Genomic DNA, 27,297 nt, shown 5'->3' with positions numbered 1-27,297 from the left:
AGGCAACTCGGTGCAATGAGAAATGAAGTGGAAGTCGGAGACCATGAGGGCAACCAACGCACACACACACACACACACACACACACACAAGCGGCAAGCCTCAGATGGGCGCACTGCGGACACCAAAGAAAAGCGTCACACAGCAGCATTCGATTCGCAGCCGGAAATCGAAAGAGGCAGGTGACGCTGGTGTTGGTGGTGGTGGTGGTGGGCAAGGCACCACTTTTCACACACAGGCACGCACACGCATACCTTCTCCCTCCCTTCACCCACCCGCATGACCGGAAAGCAATCACTCGCTCTCTAGCTGCCAGGACTCTCTCCTTCTTTTGCCATCCGCAAAGCTGTAGTCGCTGCCCCCTCCTCCTCCGCCTGCGGTGTTGTGCCGCAGCTAGCCTCAGCGGCTCCTTCACCTCGCGTCGCCGACGCTGCTACTTCGAAGGCAGCGGCCAAATCGCTATCGGGTGAAGGTCCAGATGCCACACGCAACTTTCCTGCATTGCCATCACCGCTGCAGCCGTTGTTGATGATCACCGCATCAGCTCCGCCTGCGGCTGTCTCACCATTGCGCCGCTCGTCTTCGGTAGCGTCGCTTGTCGCTGACGCTAGCGCAGCATCCTCCACGAAGCAATGTGATCCTGCTCCTTCCTCCGTCATCTGCAGATAGCGCTGCCGCTCTCGAGGAGTCGCGGGCGCCAATGAGCTTGCCAGCCTCTCCATTACGCGCTCTTGCCTATGCTGGCTTTCAAGTAGAGCGGCAAACGCCGCGTTGGTACGTTGCTGAGCGGCCTCTGCCTCCTGTTGGGCCAGCCAGCGCAGTAGAGGGTCGTTCTCTTCAAAGTACGGCAGACTCGCGTTGTAGGTCCGCAGCAGCGTAGAGGAGTAGCCAAGTAGCCAGAGCACCACCCCCAACATGGTCCCTCCGACCATACCCCACAGGTACATCAGTTTCACCTGCTGTGTCAGTCGACGCAGCCACGCGAGCTTGTGAAACAAGCTGGAATTTAGTCCAGAAACAACACTGATGAACGAAGTTGCGTACTGCTCCACAGGGGTGGCAGGTGCTTGCAGTGAGCCCTGCGGCGAGCTGTTGGAGGGCCACAACACATGCGACGCCAACCATGTCTGTGCCTGCCATAGTGGGGCGGTCCAGTGTTGGAGGAGGCGCAACAGCACCACGTCCACCCATACATGCATTGCAAGCAGGCAGAGAATGAGCAGGCACGCCACCGACACGCAAGCGCTGACAGTCAACAGCAGCGTGGCGTTGATGCCGCGCTGAGCAGCGTCGGGATGAATAAACGCCTCTACCACCTGTGCACTTCCGACGCTCGTTGGCAGATGCACGTGAGGGTGCACCGCAATCTGGCGAGCGCGCAGGCGCGGTAGCGTGGTCGCGCGCACCAGCCGCATCAGCAACCACCAGGTAAGGAGGAGGACGAGAAGCCGCAGCAGCACCCACGCGGTCAGCTCGACCGAAGCAGAGGGTAAAAGCGATGTGCTCATGTCACCGGCAGCAGCTGTATGGCGCCATACGGATTCTGTCAGCTGCTCATAGGCGCGTTCGCGGTGGCGGGTGAGAGCCTCCACCGCAATGGCGTGTCGGCCGACTTCGTCTCGGCACGTCAGGCGCTCTCGCGCATGCTTGAGCCACTGCGCCAGCGTTGTAAGAAAAGCGAGGACGGTCTCATAGGACGGCGGTAGTGACGCTGTCGCATTCGCGGGCGCGCCCTCTTCCATTCGTCATGAACTTGATGATCTGATTCTGTCGGATAAGACGCGCTTGCTAGGTGTTCCTGGCCGTGCAACTGTATGTGCGTGTAGGTAACACGATCCGGCAGGTATGCCTGCCTCTTCGTTTGATTTACTTGTGTGCGTGTGTGCGTGTGAGCTAGACGACGCCGGCGCTGCCTGCACACAAAAACGCCGCGACACACGAGCCCACACGCCGGCGAGGAGGGGGAGGAGGAGGAGGAGGAGGGGGGGGGGCAGCCCTGGCCGCTGTTGGAGAGGAGCAAGAACGATGAGTCCAAGGAGAAGATGTGTCGCACACGCGTAAGTCGAGAAGCGGCCACAGAAGACAGTCCATTCCTCTCACAGGGGGAGGGGGCTGTGGGGAATGGAGAAGCGGTGGAGGGGAGAAAGCTGAAGCACTCCAGCACGCGCAGAGACAAACGAAGCTGCCTTGAGTGGATGCCAGAGAACACGTGATCTCGATAGCAAGACAGCGGGCAAGAGGAGGTGGCAAGATTGTATCGGGCGAAGTCAGGTTCGTTACTACCACGTCACCGTCTCTTGCCCTGTCGAAAGGGAGAGAGGTACACCAGCGGCAAAAGCGGCGAGAGAGCGAGAGGGGGAGGGGAGGGAAGGAGGGGAGGGGAGGGAGGGGGGGGGGGCAAAGGAGGTGAAAGCTGGGGAGATTACAGAAGGAGAGGAGGGGCAAGAAGAAAGAGCTCCGGCTTGGTGGTGGTGATAAGTTTCTCGCCTGTATAGAGACAAGAGATCGCGTGTAACGGCCTGAAAACACGCGACGGGGGGGCGAGCTTGGGAGTCGCTGACGACACAGAAAACCGAGAAGTAAAAGAGACGAAAAGTAAGAAATCTGTATAAAAAAGGCGGCAGAAAATAAGAAAAAGGCGAGCGTAGTCGGTATAGCACAAACAAAAAGTCCCCTCCCCACACACATACACATACACATACACATGCATTCCATCGAGGGAGGGAGGGGAAAGGAAGGGAAAGAGCGGGGAGGGAAGGGAGATGGCCTCAGCACTTCCCGCTCTGCACTGCCTCATTGGTGTCATCGTGTGATTCGATCGGGGATGAGGTGAATTGAAAAAAAAAACGAAAAGTTTGAAGGGAGGGAGAAGTGTATGAGGGCGCAAGAGCGACACACTCACGAAAAACGACAAGTCCTGAGTTCAATTTATTGTTCTTTTTCGTCTTTGTTATTAGCCTGCTTTGCTGTTTCCGTCTATGGTGTGTTTGGTAAGGATCGAAACCTCTTCCTCATGCGAGAGAACACCCGAGTGCACTCGTGAATGGAGGACTGTATCGGGGTATCTGTATCTTTACATGCACTCGGGTGCGGCTGCGTTGCTCAGCGTACATCGACTTGCCGAAGGCGATGGTTTCACTTCTGCTTTTGGTGTGCAGTGTGTCATCATCAAGGGGAAAAGGAGAGCAAGAATATACATAAATAAATATATATATATATATGTACATATCGCAGCGGGAGGTGGGAGGAGGAAGATGTGAAAAATATGGAGGTGGGGGAGGGGTATAAAGGAGGAAAAGACGACAAGCGGGGGTGGGGGTGGGTCGAAACAGAACATCGACACACCCGCAAAACAAGCAACGACGAAAAGAACAATACACGTATGGGGGCGAGGCAGAGAGGGGTTTATGGATATAGGAGGGGAGGGGAGAAGTAGTAGTGATTGTATTACCAATCCAGCGAAGCACACGAGCACGAGAGAGAAACGACGCTGGTTGTCCTTGTGGACGACCAGAAACGACTGAGAGAGTGCCCGCCTCACAAAGAAAGCAGGCACAGACCAATGTATGGCAAGAGAGTACGGGGAAGGGCGAAAAGGGGAAGAGGAAAAACACAAGCAAATAACGAAAAATGCGGGAATAAAAACGCTGTGGCATGGAAGCCGCATACCAGCTGCAGGAGGCGTGTATGGGAGTACTCCCTTTTCTTCGCTAGCCTGAGGCAGGGATGGAAGAAAAATGAGAGAGCAACATCGAGGCCATCAAGCAAGTCGGCACATTCGTCTCCGTGGACTCGACTTCTGGGGGATGTGTGTGTGTGTGACAGAGCCGCTTACACCGAGGGCAACACCGGTAGGAATCGAGTGCGGCGTTTATGTAAGGGCATCCATACACTTACATACTCTGTCTAGGTACGGACGAAAGTGCGGAGCAACGAGTCCTTCCAGCTTCCTGCCTCACCGGGGTGTCGAATGCGCAGTGCGGGAGGGGAAGGACTTATTCTGTAAACAGGGACAGCGAAAATAGCGAGAGAGAAGGAACCATGAGGTTACTGGGGGCCCTTTTCTCGGAGAAAAATACAATCTAGAAGTCGCAATGACAAGTGGAACAAAGATCTGGCTTCCACTTGAGAAGGAGAAGGAAGCTTGATCGTCCACCCCCCGATTTCGAAGAACCGATGCCCTGAGAACAGCGTGAAAGGATAGATGAAAAAGCAGAAGGCAAGACACGGCGAGCAAAAAAATAGAGCATCCCTTTCCGCAGGGACTGATGAGCTCACTGGCTGGCGTAGAAAGGACAGGAGGCCAGGAAGAGAGCGAGCGAGCGAGTCAGTCGTCAGCATTAACTCTGCAAGGCATGCCTTCATCAACCTTTGTGTGTGCATGTGAGGTCGGGACGCTGCTTTTCCTCACACTCGACACCCGATCCACACCCCAGTGCTCACAGACATGTGCATACACATGCGACGGTGCACTAAAGCAGCAAATCCTGTTTGAAATCGCTTCGTTGCGCCCACGAGGAACCGAAGAAACCTCATTCTCCTCACGTTACCACCTTATGCTGTAGGGGAAGGGAGAAGGAAGGGGCTCCTACGACCACGCCTCGTCAGAAGAAGCACTTGGGTCTCTCGTGCACACCCACCGTGGCAGCAGCAGTCTTTTGCAAGGTGTTGTTTAGGTGTCTCAACTTTCTCCCTCCTTCCCTTCACCAGTAGTCCAGTGAGCAGATACACGAAAACAGAAGAGAATGACGATGACCATCGTACCGAGTATCGGCGGTGGAGCTGGAAGGGACAACAAAAATATATAAATGTAGAGGGTGTACAGTGGGATGAGGCCTGCTGATGCCGGCTGTGATGGCGCAGAGTGGATCAACAAACGAAGGCGGGGTGGGGTGGGCGTGGGGGCATCAACAGAAAATATGGAGTGCAGAGGCGGCGGCGGCGTAGGTTTTCGTGGACGTCACGCACCACACCTTCTCGCTCGTACCACCCACTTTCCTCGCGCAGACACCGACACACATCGCTGAGATCCACGCATGCACGCACATACCCTTTTCTCTGTACTTCTTAAAACAAACACAAAAGATCTTTATTCTTTCCTTTCGCCGTGTCGACTTCGTTTTGATTGTTTGTTTAGAGGGGCGATGACGCACACCTCCTCGGCATGTCGGTGTGGTTCTTCCAGGCCCACCAGCTGCACTCGCCCCCTTTGACTCACCGTGGACGCAAGTACATATTCGACAGAAGCCAGAGGGAGTGAGAACATCAGCTGATGTTTATATCACTTCAGCATCCCCGTGTCGCCAAAACCGAGCGCGTTCAACACGAGCAACACGGAGGAATGACTGCAGCAAGGGGCGGGCGAGCGGGGGTAGAAAAGGAGAGAGCAAACGCAACGAGAAGGGATCACCGGTAGATGAATATATACACACAGACACAGACACACGTGTGCACTTACTCAGACTCACTTGAGCACCACCTCGCACATCGAGGCGATGCACACACGCACTCAAACCCGTTTCTTCACAAACAGCGGAGGCCCAGCTGAGAGCAATCCCGGATAGAATTAGAAAAGAGAATAAGAACAAGAGAGAGAGAGAGAGGGGAGGAAGTAAAAAGACGACACACACACAAGCAAGGAGAAAAGCACCGCATATGCACACCTGCCGCACCGGATACCATGGCGGCAACCCTTTAGCAACAAAGAAAAAAAAAGTGAACAGACACATGTGCGGTTCACTGAGTTTCAATCAGGACGACGACGCGACAAAAAAAAAGCATGTAGTACACGGCTTTCACACACACACACACACACACACACACGTGTGCACATGTTTGGTATGCCGAAAGGTGCGTGACTAAGAGAGCAAGAATAAGCTGGAGAGATCAAGACAGCGAGGCGCACAGGCAGCCGAGAGCTTTTTTCTGTTGCTCTTTGCAAAGCGATGCGCTGCTGCTCGCGATTGCCTGACGGCCAACCTCTCTTGGCTCCTGGTAGGGTGGTGCAGCCGCATGAGCACGCCGTTCACCTGCTTTCCACATACACACAGAGGACTAGACGCATATGCGAGTTCAGAAGGCATCGCACGCGAGCCAAGAAAAGGAAAGCGAGAGGATGATGTTTTCGAAGAAAAGCAGGTAACCCACTTACCCTTTTCCGAGCAACAAAATAAAACAAAATGTCAACGTCGGCTTTGCAGAGAGGGAGGTAAAGAGAGAGAGAGCGAAAGAACGCACACATACACACACACATAACACAACATAACACAAGAAGAGAGAGAAAAATAACACACAAAAAGAGGTCGTTTAGTCTTCAACGAGAGCGAAAACCACAGAAAGAGAGAGAGAGAGAGAAACGGGTGAATTCAAGCGGTGAACGGCTGCGCGCGGGGGAGGGAGGGGGTAGGAAGGACAGGGCGTAGTTCGGTGCCGACACAAAGAAGTGGTGCAATGCAGGAGATGGGAAGGCTGGGGTCCAGCAAGAGGAGGTGGCGAGCAGGTGAGAGAGGAGGGGAAGGGGAGAAAAGAAACCATACGCTGCGCCTTGTCCACTCTGCCTTACGAGAGAAAAGGTACGTGTATCGATAGTAGTCGGCCAGCACATCTTCTTCTGAAGTGTGTCCATGGGTCTGCACGCACTTCCGTCGGTGTATGCATTGAAAAGCATGACGAGGGTCGCCGTTAAACGGAGCGTCTCTTCGGTTGTGCGCTTCTTCTATTGGTGCGACGTCCCCTCGCCCCTTTCCCCAAAAAAGGAGGGGATGGGGAAGGATGCGGACACCTAAGTAATGTGCCTGTGCGTATCTTTGCGCAAAGATGAATACCGAAAGCAAACCCAACAAAAGAATTTCGAAAAAAAAAACAGAGGAAGGCTCCAGGGTGACACCAGCAGCTACATATAAAGGTGCACAGAGGGGGTGGGGGAGAGGGGGAGATCGGGCAGGGCTGGGGAGGACGAGGATGGACGAAATATAAAAAAGCACTGGAACAGGAAAGACGCTACAATCAGGCGTATATATATATATATATGTGTGTGTGTGTGTGTGCGTGTGTTGAAAGGAGGTATCGCGGCAGAAAAAAAATACGTAGTTACACTCATTCCCGGCTGAACACACGCGAACGTTCACGCGAAGGGAGGAAGGGAGAACGCGTACATGCACATACACACGCACAGAGGCACAATCCCAGAACAAGAAAAAAGGGGAGGGCGAGGCGACGAAAGAGAAGACCCAAAAGAGGATAGAATCCAACGCACTTGAACAATACATAACGGCAGACACATGCTGCTACCTGAAGTGAAACGGACAGACGGACGGGGGGGGAAGGGGCACGGATCAGGTAAGAAGAGGTCCAGAAAAAAGAAGCACAAAGCAAAAACTGAGAAGCACAGATATCGAACCAAGTCAAGTACAACAATCAAGAGAGAGAACACGGAAAGTAGAAAAGGCGTGAGCGGCATACTAGTGGGTGCGAGGGGGTGTGGGGGAACCCCCCCCCTAATAGCTGAAGAGGACACAAGCACTTGGTGGGTGTGCGCGTGTATACGCAATGAGTCGTAGGAAAAGAAGCGTTAACACGAATGGAGACGGGATAGCTCAAAAAAGGTTCAAATCAACTTGGAGAGCAAAAGGAAAACAAGGAAGGAGGAAAACGCAACGAAACATGGAGAAGATGCGGCGAGAGAAGCGTTACGAGACACGCGTGTGAAAAAAGTGTCCGTGCCTGCCAACACACCCGCACTGGCTCCGCTTGTACCCACGTTAGTATCGGTGGGGGATGGGGGGGCCTTGGTTGTTGTCTTGCTTCCTCCGTGCTTTAGAAGCATGATTCCTTTTGTTCTTTTTTTTTCCTTTGGTGTGGCGGTAGCTGACATGAAGGGGTACAGAAACGCGGGAGAGCGCGAGGTAGGGGGAGGGGAACGCTTGTCCCTTTAGCTCAACGGGGACGAGAGCAAGCCCACATATATGACCTTAGGAAAGAAGCCTTCGTCAGCAGAAACATGCTAATGAGAAGAAGTTAGGGGGGGGGGAGGCGAGAAGAGGAGAGCACTGAAAGAAGGCGAAAACTGCCAAAGTGGAGGTGCGATGATGGCTCACTTACATTAACAAAAAGAGAGAACGTAAATGAAAAGGGCCTGGCTTGGGTGCCACCCTGTCTCGCACTTCCCGTGCAGACCAACTTGCGGAGCAGGGGAGGCGGGCGGTGGTGGGTGTTTCTTCGGTTTTCCAAACGTGCCTGCTTCGCTCGTCTCTCCTGTGTTTCGACTGTGTGCACTGGGCGTCTGTATGGCCCACTACGAAGAAAAGCAACGAAGCAAAACGAAAAAGAGGACGGGGCAAAGTGAGAAAGACACAGAGGCACGGGGGGTATTTCAAATTCATGCGCCGGCGGGGGTACGTATGCCAAGCGCGCTTGCGTATGAGCGAGTGCGTACAGCACACGTTGTGGGCTCCAAAACACGAGAAACCGAAAACTCCACCTGAAGAGAACGTGCCTCATGGCAAAAGAAGGGAGAGGGGCTGAGAGCGTGTCAATGAAACGGGGAACGGGTAAGGGCGCCATAGAGGGAAGAAATAAGGGCGGGGGTAGCACAAAACAGTCCATGTGTGCGTCTGCAGGTATGCATGTGCGCATAGGATGCTCACAAGACCCATATATACACGCGCACTTCGCACCCCAAAGTAGAAAGAAGAGGGGGGAAACCAAAGAAAAGAGGATGGAAGACAGTACAGCAAGCGGAAAACAAAAGACGGTGCGCTTGGCCATAATGGCAAGCGCGAGAGGAATGCGAAGATGGAATGTGTGACACGTGTGTGTGTGTGTGTCTGGGAGGGGGAGACTACCTTGATAGATCGGGTAAAGGCGGGGACAGGAGTGCGTAGAGACCGGAGATACCGCAAAAGAAAAAAAAACGGCAACCGCAATGGAAGCACAGCAAGGGGGAGGGGGGCACAACAAAATCTGCACCTCACTTTCGCTTCGCAGCTGATCGCTTATCGCAACAACCATGCAAAACCTGACAGGAGAAGTGAATGACGACGCAGGCTGGAGGGTGTGACGGAGGAGGAAACAAGGAGAAGGGGAGAGGACAGCGAAGGCCAACAAAACGGGAGAAAAGAGGAGAAGAGGAGGAGGGATGGGGGTGGGGTGGGGGGCAGAGAGGACGTTCTCGGCAAGTGGGGGTGATGATGCACGCCTTTCTGCCGCTCTTCCTTCTATCTGTGTCTTTCGTTTGTGATGCTTCCTTGCGCCGGTGTGTGTGTGCGTGTGTGTTTGTCTGTGTGCATGCACACCTCAGTCTATGTGAACAAAAGAAAAAGAGAGAATGAGGGGAGGGGGTATGTAGTTGTGGCTGTAGCCACATCAGAGAGAGAGAGAGAGAGTCAGCCGTTGATGATTCGTATCCTTCTGCGTGTATACCATCTATATATGTATACATATCTTCCCGAAGCCTTCCACGTGTTCTTTGGTGCAAGCGGAAGAACAGAAAAAAAAAGAAGGAGGGAGGAGGGGGAGGGACCGATCCGCAAAACAACAACACCACGACTAAAAAGGTTACGAACACATCACACAGAACAGAAAAGGGAGAAGAAGTGGCTGGAGAAGACTCGCAAAGGCAAACATACACGCGCACACACATAGGCACAGACACAGATGAATGAAAAGTCCGCAGCCCGATTCTTGCAGATGGATCCAGATTTCTGCGTCCCGCACTGCCCCACTTCATTCTCTTTCCGCCTAGCCTCTTCCCCTCTATCATATTTGCGTTTCCTTCACCGTCTCAAAATGGACTCCCTCTTGGGCACCACGTTGCTTCCACGTTCTTGCGGAAGATTGTACACACTTGGGCAGCGGCGTTTTCGTTCGCTGCTGCACCTTTGTTGTTTGTCGGCTGCGGTTCTCTTTGAGGATGGAGATGAGGGAGGAAGGGTGATGGAGGGCGAGCGAGGATAGCGACGCGTCTTGTGCAGTGTGTACGCGTGAGTTTGGCGGTACAGCATCATCGCGAAGGAGAACAAAAATAAAACCCAGAGGGAAGAAGGAACAAAAAAGAAAAGAAAACGAATAGATCAGATAGAGGGACGCTTCGACAAGAGAAAGAGAGGCACGGCGAGGAGCAGGTGAGAGAGACACACAGAGAGAAAAGAAGACGAAGACGACATCAAGTAATCGTTAACGAAACGCCGTTGCCCACTTTGCGTTTTTGTTGCTGAATGCGGCACCTCTGCTGTGCTTTGCCGCGTGTGTTTGTCGGACGCGCGTGGCGGATATCAGCGCTGACGAAGGCGGACAGGTGCAGGGAGGGGGGGGTGGAGGGAGGGAGGAGGAGGACGGCCAACGAGCAAGAGTGTCAAAGCGACTGCATTCGCCACCTCTCCCTTCATGCCGCGACGCCTTTCCATCGGACTGCTGCGTTGTGCGCCCCCTGTCCACTCGCGTCCCAGTGGCGCCAACATGTCTTCTCTGTGTGAGAGGCGTGCGGAGGGAGACTACCGGCCCGATTCCTTCCGTCGGCGAACGAAGGAATGCACACCTGACCACATCACACAGCCATCACACGCCGGGGAGGGGGAGGAGGAGGGACAGCAGCGAGAGAGAAAGAGAGAGGGAGACGAAAAAAAAAGAGCGACGAGTCGGAAAGAGATTCCAGCGGGCATACACTCAAGCGAGCGACACATAAACATGCGATTGAAAGGGCGTGAGCAGGAAAACGAGCCATCACCAGCTGCTGGACACAACAAGACACAAGAAAACGGACACACTACGAAGAAAAAAAGGAGAAACCCTGACCAAGAGAAGAGAAAGCGAGAAGAAATCATGCAAGGCCCAAAGATCGGGCAGGGGTGCAAGGAACGAAACGAGGTGCCATCAAGAGAGTGCGTTAACCCACACACATACACACATACATACACAGAAAAGAGAAAGAACGACGAATTACGTAGCTCCTTCTAGCTGAAGGAGAGGGAAGAGAGGAAAAGGGGGAAAAATCACCCAAGCGACATGTGGGAGGGGGAGAGGGGTACATCTGTATTGTTGGTGCCTCAGCATGCATATAGGAATGAAATAGTTCCAGTACTTCAAAAACCTATGCGCACACACTCACCCACACATGGACAGGCGCATGCGACACATGCAGCACCCTCCTGCATGCATCGAGCAAAACACACACACATACACACAAGCACATACAGGAAGGCACCAGTACTGGAAAGGAGAGAGGGAAAGGGGTAGACGAACACGAAACGAAGTGGAGGGTGAGATACACACTGACTAACGGAGATAAGAGAGGGGAGCTAAGATGGTATACGATTTCCAAGCGTATACGAGAGAAAAAAAATAAGAAGCACGGAGAATGAAGGAAGACAGAGAGGTAGCAGCTTCACGCCTGCCACGCGTCACTAGAAAGGCCCCAAAGAAAATGAACCGCGTAAACGAAGAAAAGCATCAGGCAAAGGGATAGGGGTGGGGGAGGGTGAAGGGACACCGCTTCAGGCGATGCGCGTCCGCTTCCTCTCGTGCATTGTCTTTCACTTTTTTTTTTGGCGCGCCAACCGGGTGCCACGTCACTATTCAAGTCGTCTTCTGCGCATATTCTTCCCGCGTCGCACACTGAGCATGTCATTCCTCCCCTCCTCCTCTCCCTTTGCCACTCCCGCATGCGACTTGTTGCTCTCATCAAGAGAGAGGGAGAGCGAGAAACAGAGCAACCAAGGAAGCACACCGGCGTCAGTAAAGGTAAGACGGGCGGTATTTTGTTTCTTCTTTTGGTAGATTAACAGGTTTTCGGCTGCGCACAACGTGAAACACGTCGGCGACAGGTCGCATAAACAATCTACCCGCTGCGCACACGTCCGGTGAATCAGCCGAGATCTCTTTTTTTGTTTACTTTCGCTTGCTGGTGTGCAACCTGGTGAACGAGCAGGGGATGGAGGGGGCGGAGCAGGGCAACTTGCTACGGTAAGCGCCCATACCTTGTCAGCATCATTGACACAAGAAGAAGCCCGAATACGCGAAAACAATAGGAGAGAACAGAGGGAGGGAGGGGGGGGCACAGACGGAGAATAGTATTAGGTGATTAGGTAGGAGACACGGAGGTAAACGCGAGAGGCAAAGCGAGGGAGCTTGCCTCGGCTTTCTGTCTGCGTTGCTTGGACAGAGAAGCACACGCGCACCCGCGCGATAAAGGTAGACATGTATATCGCATCCGTGTGTGCATGCAGGGAGGGGTGGAGAGTGCAGGAGGGGGGGGGGCAGAATAGATTAGGGCAGGGTGTAAAATCGAAAAAAAAACACCCAAGACGAGCACGGCAAGAGTAAGGTAAGACGCGTGCAGCTAAACAAAACGATTAGAGGGAGATGAGGGTCACGCACACAACACACAAGTTTACAGAAGAGAGCCACAACAAGAAAATTAGGGAGGGAGGGGGATAGCAGCACAGATAGGAGAGTGGATGAGGAGGAAGAAAAGCAGGCACGATACACGATCACACACATGCTCACCTTTAAAACAACAGCACAAAGGTTAGAGGTAGAATAATAATACTAATAAAACAGGGGAAGGAAAGCGAGAAAGACGGCACACGGAAACCGTGAAAATACACAACAGAGAAACAACATGGGGGATACTAGGAAGAGGTAGAACGGGGGAGAAGGGCAAGAAAGGTCAGGGGAAGAGAAAAGGAGAGGGAGTTAGAGGAAGCTAACGGACAGCAACAACAGAGCGCACAAAACGAATCCATGCAGCGCTATAAAGCATCACCACACATGAACGCGCTACACAAGTGTGATTAAACACAGTGAGGGGAGCGTAACACATGCACACACACACACATACAGCGTAAAGGCGCGCAGGTATATACGACGAGAAATGCAACCGAAATATAAAACAAGGGGATAGACAGCACACAAAAGTGGTGCTCGTTGTTGTACGTGAAACGACAACCCCCTCTTAAACAAAGGAAAATAAATAAATCAGAAGAGAGCTGAGACAAACACAAGCAAAACACAGGCCTGGAGGTGCACCTCAGAGCACACCTACACGCATATGCACACATGTACATATCTTTATTTATTTATTTAGGGGTGCTGAGAGATATCGGTCAAAACAGCTTTCGATATCGAAGCAGAAGCACAGAATAAATAAAACGAGCGTACACTAGCGCAAATACACGCAAATACACGCACGTACATATACATATATAGATATACACATATACAGATATCTATATCTTTTCTTCGGTGTTCCACTGTACCACGAATAAATCAGCAAATAGACGTATATACGGGCACGGGCGTAAAAGAACCACACAGAAGAGCCAGGATATGTGGCGGGTGGCCGGGTTTGGAGGGAAGAAAGAGGAGGAAGCTTCCAGGTGTTCCTCCTCTCTGTATGCGTGTACCATCGTGCACCACTCGGACCCCCAGCTGGGGAGATAAGGAAAAGCGGAGAGGGCTGGGTGAGGGAGAGAGAGAGAGGGAGAGAGAGAGAGGGAGAGAGGGAGAGGGAGAGGGAGAGAGGAAGGGAGGGGGAGACGCCGGTTGATGGTGTTAGTCGCCAAGAGACCACGTGCAGTAGACATATAACAAGGAAGTAACAGCATTAATGGCAGTTGAGACGGCAAGGGCAGCAAGTTAACGGGAATAAGAGGGGCGCAGATGGAGGGAAGAAAGCAAGAGGGAAAGAGACAAGTAGTGCATTCAAGTGACGCGATCCACTATAGCAGAAGGCATGGAGGGGGGATAGAGCGAAATGTGTCCCGGACACACGATGGAGGAGAACAAAGATCAGATGCGCACACCCTGCCTTAGGAGTAGAAGGGAAAGGAGTTCCAGGTGAAAGAGTCCTCCCCCCAAAAAAAAAAGTAGCAAGAGAACGAAAAAAAAAATGACAGTTATCACAAAATCAAGTATAGTTGGACGGAGCGCCCGTGTGAGAGGGGTTGGCGCGCACCCAGGGGACGATGCAAGACAGCGAAAGGGAAGGGGCGCACACGTGGAGGCACACGCGCACTACAAGTGCAGACACGTAGAGAGGGGGAGGAAGGCGTAGGAGGAGTCCATCGCGTCCTGCAAAGACCGTGCACGTTGTTCTTACCCCCTTTTCGTTAGCATACCCTGCGGGCCCGTGCAACCGGCGTCATCTCTGCCGGTCTCTCCACTCGAGGCTTCGGTGCCGCTTCGGGTCTCGCGCTGCCCTGACCGTGAGAGCTAATTTTGCAGCTGCCACCCCATCCAAGGTTAAACGAGGCGGTGGCGGGCCCTTTCGCGCTCGGCGGCTTGCGGCGCAGTGCGGCACTAATCGAATGAAACATGGAGCCTTTCGCCTCCGTGCTCATATTCACGGAGCACTCGGAGATGCGGCGTAGCGCGTTGAGCTTTTCGCGCAGGTACTCGTTGTCCTGGAACAGGTCGCGCGTCGAGGGGCGCTGGTCGGGGTCGAGGGTCAGCAGTTGGTAGCACACCGACCGCAGCTCATTCGAGTAGGTCGCCGGCAGCTTGGCGTAGTGGGAGCTGTGAACCTTGGCTCGCAGCTCCGCGCGCGTCGCAGCAGCAAAGGGGCCAGTGAGTGCCAGGAGTTCGTAGAGGATGACACCAAGGGCCCACATCTCGCTCTTGAGAGAGTACCGGTCGCCACGGAGCGCCTCAGGGCTGAGGTAGTACGGAGTGCCGCACCCCGTCGATGCGACCCGCTGGGACACCGGCTCCGTGTACTTCTTTGCAAAACCGAAGTCCCCGAGCTTGATGATGCCTGTACTGCTGAGCATAACGTTCTCTGGCTTCAAGTCGTGATGCAAGATGTTCAGCTGATGCAAGTGATCGACAGCCATACAGAGCTGCAGGAACACAAAGACGGCTTCTGTCTCGGTAAAGGGCGTGTCCGTGGCGCGCCGTCGCCGAATCTCTCGGCGAAGATCTCCGCAGTCGACGTATTCCATGAGCAGCAGATCCTCGCCGTTCTCACCTTTGTCGACCCCCTCAAGGCGGACAATGAAGGGCGAGTGGCACTCCCGCAGACACATAACCTCGTTGCTGAAGTGGGGCATTTGGGGTAGAAACGGTACCGCAGCGTGGTCCTCTTCGTGTGGCGCGTAAGGCGAGAGCGCTGCCTCTCGAACACAGCCAACGGAGCCCTTGGACGGCTTCTGCTGTTGCCGCTCCTGGCGCCTCTGCCGTTCACGCAAAGCAGCTACTTGAATCGGGTTGTACGTAGCTTTCACAGCGAGCAGATGGTGTCGCACGCACTCTTCCACCAAGTAGACGCAACCGTACTGGCCACGTCCGAGCTCGCCGCGTAGCTGATAAGCCGGCGCTACAGCAGTGCTACTGATCGACAGCTCCACTCCATTGCGTGCATCCGCGTCCTCAGCGTGCGGCGTCATAGGCGGGCGCGGCGACGCGGTGGTGGCAGCCGGCTTGCACGTATCGCTCTCACCTGCCATGGCGGCTTCGGAGTGCACGTGGTATGCAGTCGCCGCGCCGACCTCGAGGTCAGCCATGTACGTCGACGGTGCAGTAAAGACCGATGGCATCCTCATTTTTAATACACACAGGGTCTGTCTGGGAGAAAGACGCGGAACAGGGAGAAGGCGATGGGCGGTAGAGCGCGAAGTCGGCACCTGAAAGGATACACAGAGAGGCAAGACACGAGGATTTGAAAAACGGGTACAAGAACGTAGCACACACACACACAGAGTGACAGGGACTTCGAAGAAAGAAAAGAATTCAAGAGAAAAGGGAAGGAGAGCGAAAACAAAGAAACAACAAAAAAAATGGAGCAAGGCAGGGAGGGAGAGGGAGGGGGGAGAGAGGGAGGGGGGGGGAGGGATCACAAACGAAAGCGAAGAAGGGCTAAGAGAGAAGGCAGAAAGAAAAACACGCACACACAACGGGCCCAGTGGAAGAGCGATAGAGGGCGCACAACGAGCACAAACAAAAGAGGAGAAACACAAAGTGCCCAGAGGGAGGCGGAAGACGAATGGGAGGGAGGAGGGCCAGCAGCGGCGGCGGCGGTGAGCGGCGAAGGCACTGAGAATAGAAAGGATGCAATATATTACAAAAAAAAAGACATACAAGGAGAACAAAATACCACCGCTGCGAAAGGAAGATGACATGAAGGGGAGACAGGAGAAGGATACACACATACACACACATATATGTGCACCTCGCTCTCTTCCGTTGATGCTTCGCCTTATTATTATTTTTTTTGCAGGGGAGGGGCCTTCCTGCGTGTGTGTGTGGGGGGGCGGGGCGAACGGGCACCTTTCCTTTCTCTGGTGTTTGCTGGATAGCAGAGGAGGGTGAAGAGAAAGGGGTGGGACCGGGGCGATGGGAGACGCGATTGTAGTGGTGATATGCGTATGCCTGTGACAACGAGTTTGCAGAGAGCGGAGGTGGCGAAAAGAGAGAGAGGCTGAAAATAGGGAAGACGCTGGGATTGTGAAGAAGAAAAGGGGCCACAGAACACGAGCAGCACACACAAAAATGATGAAGTCGCAGACGGTGGTGGATGGCGGGCGAAGGTGCGTGGGTGTGGAGTGGGCTTTTCAAGTAGTAATGAAGAGAGAGAGAGGGGGAGAGGGAGGGGGAGAGGAGTAAAACGGTGCACCATGTCGTTGTTCAACGCGCCCCTCCTGCCACATAACATGAGGTGAACTTCGCTGCACGCCGGGCTGCCACAGGCCCCCATATCGCGTGCTGCGAAGCAGCGCTACACACACACACACACGCACTCCAACGCGCCGACTCAGTCATCTGAGCACGGCCTGCGCCTCAAACGCTACCCGCTCGCCCGCCTTGCATGTCTCGCCTCGCGGCCGCTCCCAGTAAGCCCGTCGCCACCTGGTGCATCTCCAGTAGTGGCGCGGGCTCCCCACACCAGCAGGCGCTGAAAGGGTCGGGTTTGGAATACGCTCGAGTCACGCTGGCATGCTGCCCACCACATGGGCGACGCCGACGTATTGAATGTAGCAGCTCGCCCCGACGCAGCTTCAACGCACGACCTGACCACCGACATCAGCAGCGATACAGTGCTCTGACCTTTCCCCTCCCCGTCGGTAGGTGCACGAGCCTATAGCCACCAGAGCTGGATCTGCAGTAGTAGGGGATAAAAGAAGGAGGGGGTCGGGGGCTCTGCTTGGCTTCTCCTCACAGAGTGAGGGCACTGGTCTCGAATACTATGTAGAGGTGTTCCTTGTCATGAGAGAAGAGATATGCAGAGCGGCAAAAGTAAGACAGACACCCCGTCGCTCACACACACGCACACACACACACACACACACAGACATCTATACATACATATACCCATCTGTATGTATCTGTATCGTCAGCTTTACTTCCCTCTGCTTCTAGGACAATTCATTCGGCACCGCTTTCCTGTTTCACGCTCTGCGTCGATGAAGGGAGCGGGGTGCACATGACACATATGCTTGAAAGGAGGGGGGCACGTGTGTGTGTGTGTGTGTGCTGGAGAGATGGAGAGCGCGCACGTGATGCACAATGTGCGTGAGGTGAGATATTCGAAGGGAGGAAGGAAGAGACCGTCAGCGGAAAGGGGAGGTGACATGAAGAGTGAAGGCTGCGCCGCGCGGGCAACAGAGGACACATGAGTTGCACGCCAAGGAGAAAGGAAAGATAGTGGGGAAGCAGATACACCCCTCCCTCCCTCCCCACACACCTCTCTCACCATCATACAGTTGCATAAACGACACCACAGTATGCGGAAGTGTACTCTCTCTGTTAGTGTTGTTCCTTCACCTCGGCCACGACGCGCGAAGAGAAATGGAAAGCGAGAATCGATCCGTGGAGGAAGAACAACAGAGAGAGGCGCGTTGGGCGGCAGCGATGGGGCTGCTCGCCCTTTGCAGCCCCATCGGCATAACCGTGAGACGGCCGGGGCGGGGAAGACGGAGTGGAAGCAAGCGCAAAAAAGCAAACAAACTAGCAAACTCTGAAAGGCAACAGCAGGAAAACGGATGGGCGCATCCTGGACGACACCCCGGGCTGTGCTGCATGCATGGGGATCCAAACCTTGCCATCTCATCCATAAGCGACTATCCTCCTCTCTCCCCCAAACGCAAAACAAAAAAAAACAGGTACATGTGCCGCTGCACAACCGCGTATGGCACTTCGTCTTTTTCTCCACGCCTTCGACTCCTCCTACGGCAGCGACTCGGGATTCGGTGCCGTGGCCAACGCAGCCGCAGCGCTTTCCTCCGGCACAGCGTCCGAAGTGGACATCGGCGGCTCCGGGGGCGGCTCCAGCAAGTCCTCCAACTGTCGGATGACTCCCGGAATGAGCGAGGACTGTTCGCGGCGCTGCTCGGGTGTAAGTTGGTCCCATACGTTGCGGAAGACGCGGAACTTCGAATAAGCTTCTTGCACGGAGCGGCCCTTGTACAGCGTCACCGCATAGTTCAGATACACAAGGAAGTCGTCCTGCATCGCGAGGGCGTGCTCGTAGGCACGACACGCGTTCGGCAGATCCTTCATCTCGCCCAGACAGATACCGAGCAGCATAAAGGCCGGTGCGTGGTCAGCATGCAGGTGCACAGCCGCGTTCAGGCACTGCAGAGCCGAGCAGTAGCGGCCGATCATTAGAAACGCGACACCCAGGTTGTAGTGGCCGATCCAATCAAACGGGCAGAGGAAGACGGATTTGCGCAGACACGCGACGGCTGCGTACGTCATTTTCTTGCCAATAAAGCAGGCACCGATGTTGTTCCACACCTGCGCCGAGTCCGGCTGCTGCGCCACCACGATCCGGTACTTGCTCAGCGCTACGTCATAGTCGCCGCTGTCTTGGATGATGCTCGAGGCGGCGACAAGGGCATCGATGTGGGTGGGGCTGATGGTCAGACAGCGGCCCAAGTAGTCGAAGGCAGCGCAGGGGTTGCCTTGCTGAAGGTAGAGGTGACCCAGCATCGCAAGCAGGTCGGGATTCGTCGGCGACAGCGTCACGGCCTCATCGTACACCTGCAGCGCAGTCGCGTAGTCATGCGCCAGCAGTGCCGCTTTCCCCAGCTGCAAGTAAGCGCAGTCGTGGCGTTGAATTGTGATGGACTGCAGAAAGGCATCCATGGCGCGACGGTAGTGGCGTCGGTGCAGGTGGCAGAGACCGATGTAGTACTCGATTGCCCAGTCCGCGCCGAGGCCCTTCACGACGCGGATGCTCGCCGCCTCCTGAAATGCTTGAATGGCCTCCTCGTGGCGGCCAAGGAGGTGCAGCGCACGCCCGAGCTGTGTGCGGGTCGCCGCATTTTCCGGGCTGATAATCACGGCGGTCTGCAGCAGCTCCAACGACTCGGAGAGAGAGCCCTCCAGACGTTTTAGCAACCCCTTCACGTACAGGGCGTACTCGCACGTGCCCCCCGTCTCGCGAAGCTGTGCCTCGATTACCTGTAGGCAGTTGCTGTACTCCTGTCGGACGTAAAGTAGATGGATGAGCCAGTTACGTCTTTCGCGGATCGCCTGCAACTCCTGCACAAGCTTCTGCTGCGCATTCGCGGCTGTGGAAGCGGCACTGGCGCTGCTGTCGCGGTGGGGCGAAGCGACTGTTGCACCCAGTTCGGTGCCGAGGCCGTTTCTGCTGCTTCCCATCTCAGATAACGGCGCCACATCAGGCTTGCGGCCTCCAATCGTTTGCATCGCAGGTGTCGGTGAAGACACACGCGATGGGTGAGAGAGTCAGTGTGCTGGAGTGCCCACGAGCGAATCCCACTGCGCTCTCAGTGTGCACGTTGCCGGGAATAAGATGCGCAGGTGTCAATTAGGGGGCTTCTGGAGAAACCTCGTACACGAACACACACACACACACATATATATATATATGCGCACACGTACGCTGAGCCAATGTGGAAGCGCCCCAGGCGGACGTCGGAGGATCGGGAGGGGACGTGAGCGTATCGCTCCCCGGTGCGTGCTGTTTCCTTCTGCAGCGCGGCTCACGTGCGTAGAGAGAAGGGGGAGGGAGGGTGGGAGGAGAGCAAGGTCAGCTGTGCCCGCATGTCCAACGAGGTCCGCACTAGCCCCAAAGGGAGAAAAAAGGAGTGGGGGCGGCGTAAGACGCGCTCGAGGTAAGTCGGTCGGGAGTGGGAGGGGGGAGGGGCTGCCTCGGCACAGAGCGTTTCGCGGACGGTGCTTTGTGAGGGGCGGAGTCGACACGTAATAGGAGCGACAGGGATGACCCCATTATGCTGCTTCATAGCAACAGCGACGAAGCAGATGAGCACATTGCAGGCGATGAGCGTGTGTGCGCGTGACCGGAGGAGAGGTAAGGTCGCCAGCCGCTAAAAGGAGGGCAACGAGCAACAAAGACGAAAGGCAACCGAAATGCAAAGCGCCACGTTACGCTACGAAGTAGGAAACATCGAGGTGACGAAGCACACGCAGCCGCAGGAGCGCACACCCCTGCGCATCGAGAGAAAAGGGTTAGAATACGTGTTTGAATGCCCGCACGAAGGAAACATCGCGGACCATATGAACAAAAGAGGCGGGAGGCTGATAACACCCACACAGAGCAGCAGCGGCTCCTTTCGAAAAAATGAAACTACAAAAAAAAACGCACGAGATGCTCGTGGAAGAGTACCCTCATACAGGTGAAGTGGAGTGCAGCAGAATAAACGCAAAAGGAGGCAGATGGCGGAGAAGCGAATTGCAACGCTGAAGACACCGCGCCACGTCAACCACTGCTGCTGCGCTCGATCTCTTGCAGGCCACCTTCCCCATGCCCGAACCGCCCCTCTCATGCACCAATGTAGGCGGCAACCAACTCTTGCCACTTCAACCCCGGGAGCTCAGCTGTAACGTCAGCGTACAGCTCCAGCAGCTGCGCGCACACGTGCTTCTGCCTCTCCCGCTGCTGCACCGCCGCGTCCTCATCGATACTCGCACTCGCGCTTCCGCTGTACGCGAAGGTGAGCGTGAGGGAGTCGAGGAACCACGTCCAACGGTAGAGGTGCACGTCTTGGGGGTCGACATTCGCGTCCTCTTTGCTGCTCTCTCCCGCGCAGCTGGACGGCTGCGGCGAGCTGACCGAGGAGGTCTGCTGCAGCACAAGCGGAAACGCCTGCCAGTACGCCTCCACTGCAGCGCGTGCCATAGAGATCGCCTCCCGACGAGTCAGCGTGCACCTTTCCTCCAGTGCCGCATTTACGCGCTCACGCAGCATCTTCGCGGGGGCGCCACTGTTGCCCGGTGTAGTGTTAGCCGTTGAGCTCCTCTGCTGGCCTCGGCCAAGAATGTCAAAGTACACGTACTGGGCGAAGAGGTGATTGACCGCGTTCGGCTCACGAGCGAAATGGGTGAGCCAGTACACGGCGGCGGTCAATGGTGTCGTTGCTGCGCTGGTGCTGTCTGAAGACTCTTTCCCAGTTCTGCTGGCGCGATTGAATGTGCTCATACGGAGCAGCTGCGAGGCCAGCGTCGGGACGGGCACCGACGGCGAGGGGGCAGCAGCCGAGGCAGCTTTGCCATCTTGCGGCGTGGAGGGTGGCGATGACGGGAGTGCCAGACGGAGAGCAAGCAGCTGCTCGTACGACACAAACAGATTCTGCGCCCAATGAGACAATACATCAGCGCTCTGGGGACGCTGTGAAAGAAAGTCCGCCGCGCGAACGGCGAACTCGAGAACTACAGCCTCGGCCCATGGCGCGGCGTGCTTCGACTGCGCCACAGCGGCTTCCACGCCGCCGCTGTCTGCATCCCTGTTCCATTCTACAACGAGCGGCATGGGCCCCATCAGCGTGTAGGTGCGCGTGGTCGCGGAGAGGAGTGTGTCAAACATGTGCTGCAAAAAGTTAGCTGCGGCTAGGTCGAATGAAGACTGAGGCGCGCCGCCGTCCTTCACAACGGCCGCTGTGGCGCCTGCCGCCTGCTTTGCAGAGAAGTGCTCCATTACTTGGAAGAGCACGTCACTGAGCAGCTCCTGTGCCAGATCGATGCGGAGGTACGTCTGCAACACCCGTGTCAGGGAAGCAAGCAGTTTGCCGCAGTCCTCAAACGTGCCCTGCGCCTTGGCCGAAAGGTAGCGGCGTTGCACGAGAGCTTTAGCAGTTGTCCATGCGCTATAGGTCTCTGCACCACTCGCGCACACCTCCGCCAGGTCCTTCACCACCTTCGCCTCCGCCATTGTCAAGAAAACAGCGGTGTGTATGTGTGTGTGTGCGGGGGGGGGAGGGCGAGAAAGAGAAGGGAAAACACAAAGATACAGAAATAGAAACGATCGACTCTGGGCGCAAGTGTATGGAGAGCGACGATGAGTCCGTTTTTTTTTGTTTGGGCGGATAAGCAGGCAACGAGGCGATAGATGTAGGAGGTGGGTAGGAGGAGGAGGCGGTTGAGTGCCCGAAGAGTCAGCAAGAAGCAGTGCAGGGCGACAACGCCGGAGCAATTGGCTTGCAGGTGGAGTGCGGTTATATGAGAATGCGGCTTGGCAGATGAGAAACCACTGGCTCACAGGCATGAGTATTCGAACCCTGAAGACGTACGTCGGCAGCGCAGGCGGGTTGCCCGTTCACTATCACGTCGTTTCAACTAACACTCATGTTTTTTTTTTCAATATTGTTTCTCCCCTCTCGCTGCTTCCTGATTCGGCACATCTTCTTACGCGCAACCCTCGAACACGCTTGGGCGTCACAGAAAAAATGAGATCAATAATCGACAAAAATAAAACATAGAGAATGCTAAGACGCACGCAGACAGACGGCACACACACACACACACACAAGACGAGTTCAGCGGCAGCGCGATTTGCCATGCACAAGACCAACGCGCTCACACTGCCCGCAACACGGGCTTCTTCTTCGTTTGCTTGCAAGATCGACATGATAATGGGGGAAGCGGGGGGGGAGAAAGTGAGGGTGCGCGTAACACCGTTGCTGGTGCGATGTACGCAGAAGCTTAGCGTGCCGTCAAGCCCACGGAAAACAACAAGGAAGCACCACGCACGCACAGAAGCCAAGAACTGCGAAGAAAAGGGCGAGAGGCAAGAACGTACGTCGCATTCCTCGCTATCTCAAGCGGCATGGGAGGGAGGCTGATGTGGACGGTGAGGGAGGCGGCCCAAACACGGTCAGACACACAGAATAGCAATACAAGGTGAGTAGGTAGAGACAGGACACACACACGTTTAGAGGCAACAACAAAAAAACTAAAAGGGGAGGCATGACAACAAACCAAATCAACGCCGGCGCTCAACCTTGCTAGTAGACCACGTCTCAGCAGCAACAGCGACAGCAGCAGCAACAACAGTACCAAGCGAACAAAACGTCGTCTGTTTCCAGCACGGCGAAGCACCAACAACCACAAAAAAAATCAACAAAAAGGCAAGACAACCCGAAAAGAGCCTCACACCGCGCCTCGTCCCGGTGCGGCTCTCTTCGTTGCTATCCTCTCGATGTGTGCAACGTCACTACCCCGCCCCCAAACCATCCGATTCGCATTACACCTCCCCTCCCCTCCGCTGCACATTGGCCTCAACCCCCTCTTCACAGAGTGCTCTCCACCATGAGCACCTCTGCCCGCACAATCTCCTTCACCTTGGCGTAGCAGAGATCAAGGTGGTCGTTCACGATGTAGTGGTCAAAGAACGACTGATTCTCCCTGGCCCACTGCATCCACTGCCGATTTAGCGTCATGCGCAGCTGAATCGACGCTTCCGTTTCAGTCTTGCGTTCTCGCAGCCGCTGCTCCAACACCTGCATGCTAGGTGGCGCGATGAAGATGATCATGCAGCGCAGCGTGCGTGTGACCGCGGGTGCAGCACAGGAAGGGGACGACGACAATATCGAATCCTTGGATGAATACGCACTCATGAGGACCGCGGCGTGCTCGTTCTCCACAGAGACGGCCACGTGCCGAGGTGTGGAGAGGGTTAGCGGAGCCTGCGCGGCCGGAGCGGCGCCGCCGTCGTGCTGCACTATACTGCGCTGCGCTCGCGAAACGGTCACCGGACTCGTGCTCGCCACCTCACGAGAGCAATAGCGCCGAATGTTGATGGCGCCGAGCAGATCCGTGTCCATGAGCACGACACGATTGCACGCGAGCACCGTGTTCAGGGCTTTCTTGCTAGTCCCGTAGAGGTTGCCGACTGGCTTGCTCAGCGGAGGCGTCGACGACGACGTTTCGGGCATGCAGAGCCGCGAGTATTCAATCATGTGACCCGCGTCGACCAGCTGCTGAAACTCCTCCATGGTGACGAAGTAGTAGTGCTGCCCATGCACCTCGCCGGGCCGCGGGCAACGGGTTGTGTGGCTCACGCTGAACTCAAATAGCGTGGGCCAGTCGCGCTGCAGCCGGCGAATCACCGTAGACTTGCCACAGCCGCTTGGCCCTACGAACAAAAGCACGTCCACGAGGCGCCTGAGGGCGACAGTGCCCTTGAGAGGCCCCACAGCCTGCTGAGAAGCTTTGCGGGCAGCAGACGCGGCGGCAACCGATGAAATCGCCGGCATTGGCGCTTTCGGTGCCACGCTCATTAGGTGCCCCTCGAGTTTTTTTGTCGGTGTGCGCGTGCGGTGGCGCTGCTGCGACGGTGTGGGGCTCGGCACTGCGGAGCGCGGCGCGGACTGCCCAAACGCTGGCAGAAGGCGACACCCACAAGCAGTTCCGAGACAGTCGTAGTGGCAGGGAGGCAAGGTTGCTTCCACAAATGCTGTCGTGAAAAAATGTTTCCTTTGTTTGGTGATATCTCGTTAGAAGGGCTGATGAGAAATGAACACACCTGCTGCGTTGACGGCTCCTCTGCCTCCTTACTCTGGAGCGCTCCGCTGGATGAGAAAGAGGGAGAGGGGCAGGGAGGAGGGCGATGGCAAAACACGCTGGGCGCACATACAAAACCCGCACATACACGCGGAAAGCCCCCAATCGAAAACAATTTAATGCGGCACCACACGTATATATAGACAAGGTGAGCAGGAGAGAGAGAGAGGGAGAGTGAGTGAGACACAGAGCCACAGACACCAGAAGATGGCGAACAGCAGCTTCGCACACACCGGGCAGCAGGAGAAGCAACACACACACACATACACCCACCCACCCACCCACCCACCCACCCACACACACACACAAAACAGACAGAGCAAGAGAACGGGTGAATTTGCCTTGATTCGTTTTTTTTTACCAATGATGATTACGCAGAGAAAGAAAAGCGACCGAAGAGGGCGGAGGGGGATGATGAGAAGAGCCTCGCAGAGCGAGCACACACACACGCAACAAAAAGTCAGAAGGTTGCGTGATCGATAAAACGGCGGAGAGGAGAGAAAAGAGAGGCACACGCGCACACTGCTGTGCAGTTGCACCTCAAGAAGATACGGGGAGTTAAGAAGTCTATGCGTGGGTGTGTGCAGAGTATGGTACAAAAAAATGAAACAAACATATACACAAGCACAAGCTCACACAAGAAAGCAGCTTCTATAAGCTTCGAAAGCTGGGAGAGAGTGAGGAGAAACGACTAGGCTTGTTCCGTGGCCAAGGCGAGGGAGCTGGCAACCAGAGTCACCGTACTGAAAACAACGCTTCAGTCAATGAGGAGCAGCAAGAATGAAAAAGCAATCAAGCAGAAACAACGAAAACAGCAAAGAAGAGCGGGATAGCGAAAGGCTCTTTACTTTTTTTCTGCGGGGTGGGCGGAGGGAGGGTATTGCTCAGGCGCGTGTGTCTGTGAGGGAAGCGAACATGCCAGCGTAGATCAGCGGCGGCTCAAGCGAATAGGAAGAGAGAGGAGCCCCCTCTGCGCGGCGTGCTACGGTCTTAGTAGGCAGAGGAGGGAGAGAGAAGGAGGGGATGGGGCTAACAATGCCGAGTATGCACGCACACACACACACACGGCAGCCACTAACGATTCGGCTTAGAATTAACGCAGATCTTTCGGTCCTTATATATATATATATATGTATATGTATGTGTGTGTTTATGACTTCGCTACTTTCCTCTTCTTCCCTTTTCGTTTCTGCGTTGCCCTTCGCGTGCGGTTGTCCTTCAGCTGATCAGCTGTAGTCTCTCCACGTTTAAACGGGTCGGTGTGGTTGTGCGTGTGTGCTTGGGTGTAACAGTGCGTGCTTGAGCTTAGGTGATCGTGTGCCGATGTGCCACGACGGTTTCAATGAAGACTCCAACTGTTGGAGAGGGCACATACACCACAGGATGAAGGAATTACCGAAGGCTCTGCAGGGTAGGGGGGGGGGTGCGTTCGAGAAGGAAGCGTGTGAGATTGAGAGGGTAGTGACAAAAGTAAGTTGTAGCGATGACAGATGGGTATGCGTGCTGATTCGTTGGCGGTGGAATCACACGCGCAAAAAAAAGACGGAGTGACATGAGTGAGAGTGCATTGTGATTAGCGTGCACATTTCCGTGCTTCATGTCAACACCCTTTCTCCTCATCTTCCCTTCCACACACATGAGCTCACAGCGGCGCGCGCACCGACGCTGACTGCGACTCACCGCTGCTTCTCTGTGCGACGGAGAAGAGGTGGTCTCTGGCAGGACACGTAACCGCGCGCTACTAGAAACGGAATTGATTTGTGGGCGTCACGGTTGCACTCTTCTTTTCCGTTTTTTCTTTTTCTGCTGCTCGGGGATCGGGCACGAAAACGGCCTCTTGGCGATTGAAACGTAGATTAGATGCCACCGAACACACGCACACACACACACACACACACGTACGCCCAGACGCAGAGATAGACCTCACCAAAACAAGAAAAAAAAAAACAGAAGGCAAACAAACTACAGAGAGAAACAACGACAACGCACAAAAGGGAAGGCCCCTTAAAGCTGAGAGAGTCGCCGACGGCCAAGCCCCTTGTTAGATAATCATGCGGCACCGATGCGCGTACGTGTGTGACAGGGCACAGACAGTCAAAAACTCTCTACTGAACCCGACTTGGAGTCGGGCAAGTGGGAGTGCCGGAAGGGGAGGAGCGACGAGGAAGGCGAGAGCAGGGAGAGAACGAACGCGCGCGCGTGTACAGACACGAGTGTGCGTGCGGTGCCGTTAGAGTGGCGGAAAGGGTGTGCCGCCTCATGCGTACGCATACACACACACACACGCAAAACTGTCACTTTTCATGTATCCGTGCACCCCAAACCACAACGGACACAGACAAGCAAACGCGAACGAGACAATGTCGCTGTGCTGCCACGCACTCCAGCAAACTCTCTGGCTGCTTGACGTCACTTTGCACGCCGCTGCTTTCCCTCGGGCAACAGCAACGCTCACAGCTTTCGCACATGATGTCGGTGCCTGCGCCGTCCCTTGCTGGGAGTGCGCACACATACACGCACACTAGGATGCCCATCAACGTCTT

The 27,297-nt window shown here is 55.1% G+C and overlaps 5 protein-coding genes across 5 annotated transcripts; all 5 read right to left on the bottom strand.

The window, feature by feature from the left end:
- Positions 1–303: 303 nt before the first annotated feature.
- LMJF_36_2300 (conserved hypothetical protein) lies at positions 304–1,740 on the bottom strand (the record flags this gene model as incomplete). Its single annotated transcript, XM_001686755.1, has 1 exon — positions 304–1,740. One exon carries the CDS (start codon positions 1,738–1,740, stop codon positions 304–306), a length of 1,437 nt encoding a protein of 478 aa, XP_001686807.1.
- Positions 1,741–14,103: 12,363 nt separating this feature from the next.
- On the bottom strand, positions 14,104–15,534 carry LMJF_36_2290 (putative serine/threonine protein kinase; the record flags this gene model as incomplete). The annotated part of the gene is made up of 1 exon (XM_001686754.1): positions 14,104–15,534. The coding sequence occupies one exon, from the start codon at positions 15,532–15,534 to the stop codon at positions 14,104–14,106; it is 1,431 nt and encodes a 476-aa protein (XP_001686806.1).
- Positions 15,535–18,154: 2,620 nt separating this feature from the next.
- On the bottom strand, positions 18,155–19,642 carry LMJF_36_2280 (putative Bardet-Biedl syndrome 4 protein homolog (BBS4-like protein 4); the record flags this gene model as incomplete). The annotated part of the gene is made up of 1 exon (XM_001686753.1): positions 18,155–19,642. One exon carries the CDS (start codon positions 19,640–19,642, stop codon positions 18,155–18,157), a length of 1,488 nt encoding a protein of 495 aa, XP_001686805.1.
- A 1,096-nt stretch (positions 19,643–20,738) lies between these two features.
- LMJF_36_2270 (hypothetical protein) lies at positions 20,739–22,124 on the bottom strand (the record flags this gene model as incomplete). Its single annotated transcript, XM_001686752.1, has 1 exon — positions 20,739–22,124. One exon carries the CDS (start codon positions 22,122–22,124, stop codon positions 20,739–20,741), a length of 1,386 nt encoding a protein of 461 aa, XP_001686804.1.
- A 1,357-nt stretch (positions 22,125–23,481) lies between these two features.
- Positions 23,482–24,471, bottom strand: LMJF_36_2260 (guanylate kinase-like protein; the record flags this gene model as incomplete). Its single annotated transcript, XM_001686751.1, has 1 exon — positions 23,482–24,471. The coding sequence occupies one exon, from the start codon at positions 24,469–24,471 to the stop codon at positions 23,482–23,484; it is 990 nt and encodes a 329-aa protein (XP_001686803.1).
- Positions 24,472–27,297: the final 2,826 nt, after the last annotated feature.

The sequence above is a fragment of the Leishmania major genome, chromosome 36 (genome assembly GCF_000002725.2).
Source record: "Leishmania major strain Friedlin complete genome, chromosome 36".
NCBI lineage: Eukaryota > Euglenozoa > Kinetoplastea > Trypanosomatida > Trypanosomatidae > Leishmania > Leishmania major.
This window is presented reverse-complemented; position numbering and strand designations above follow the sequence as displayed.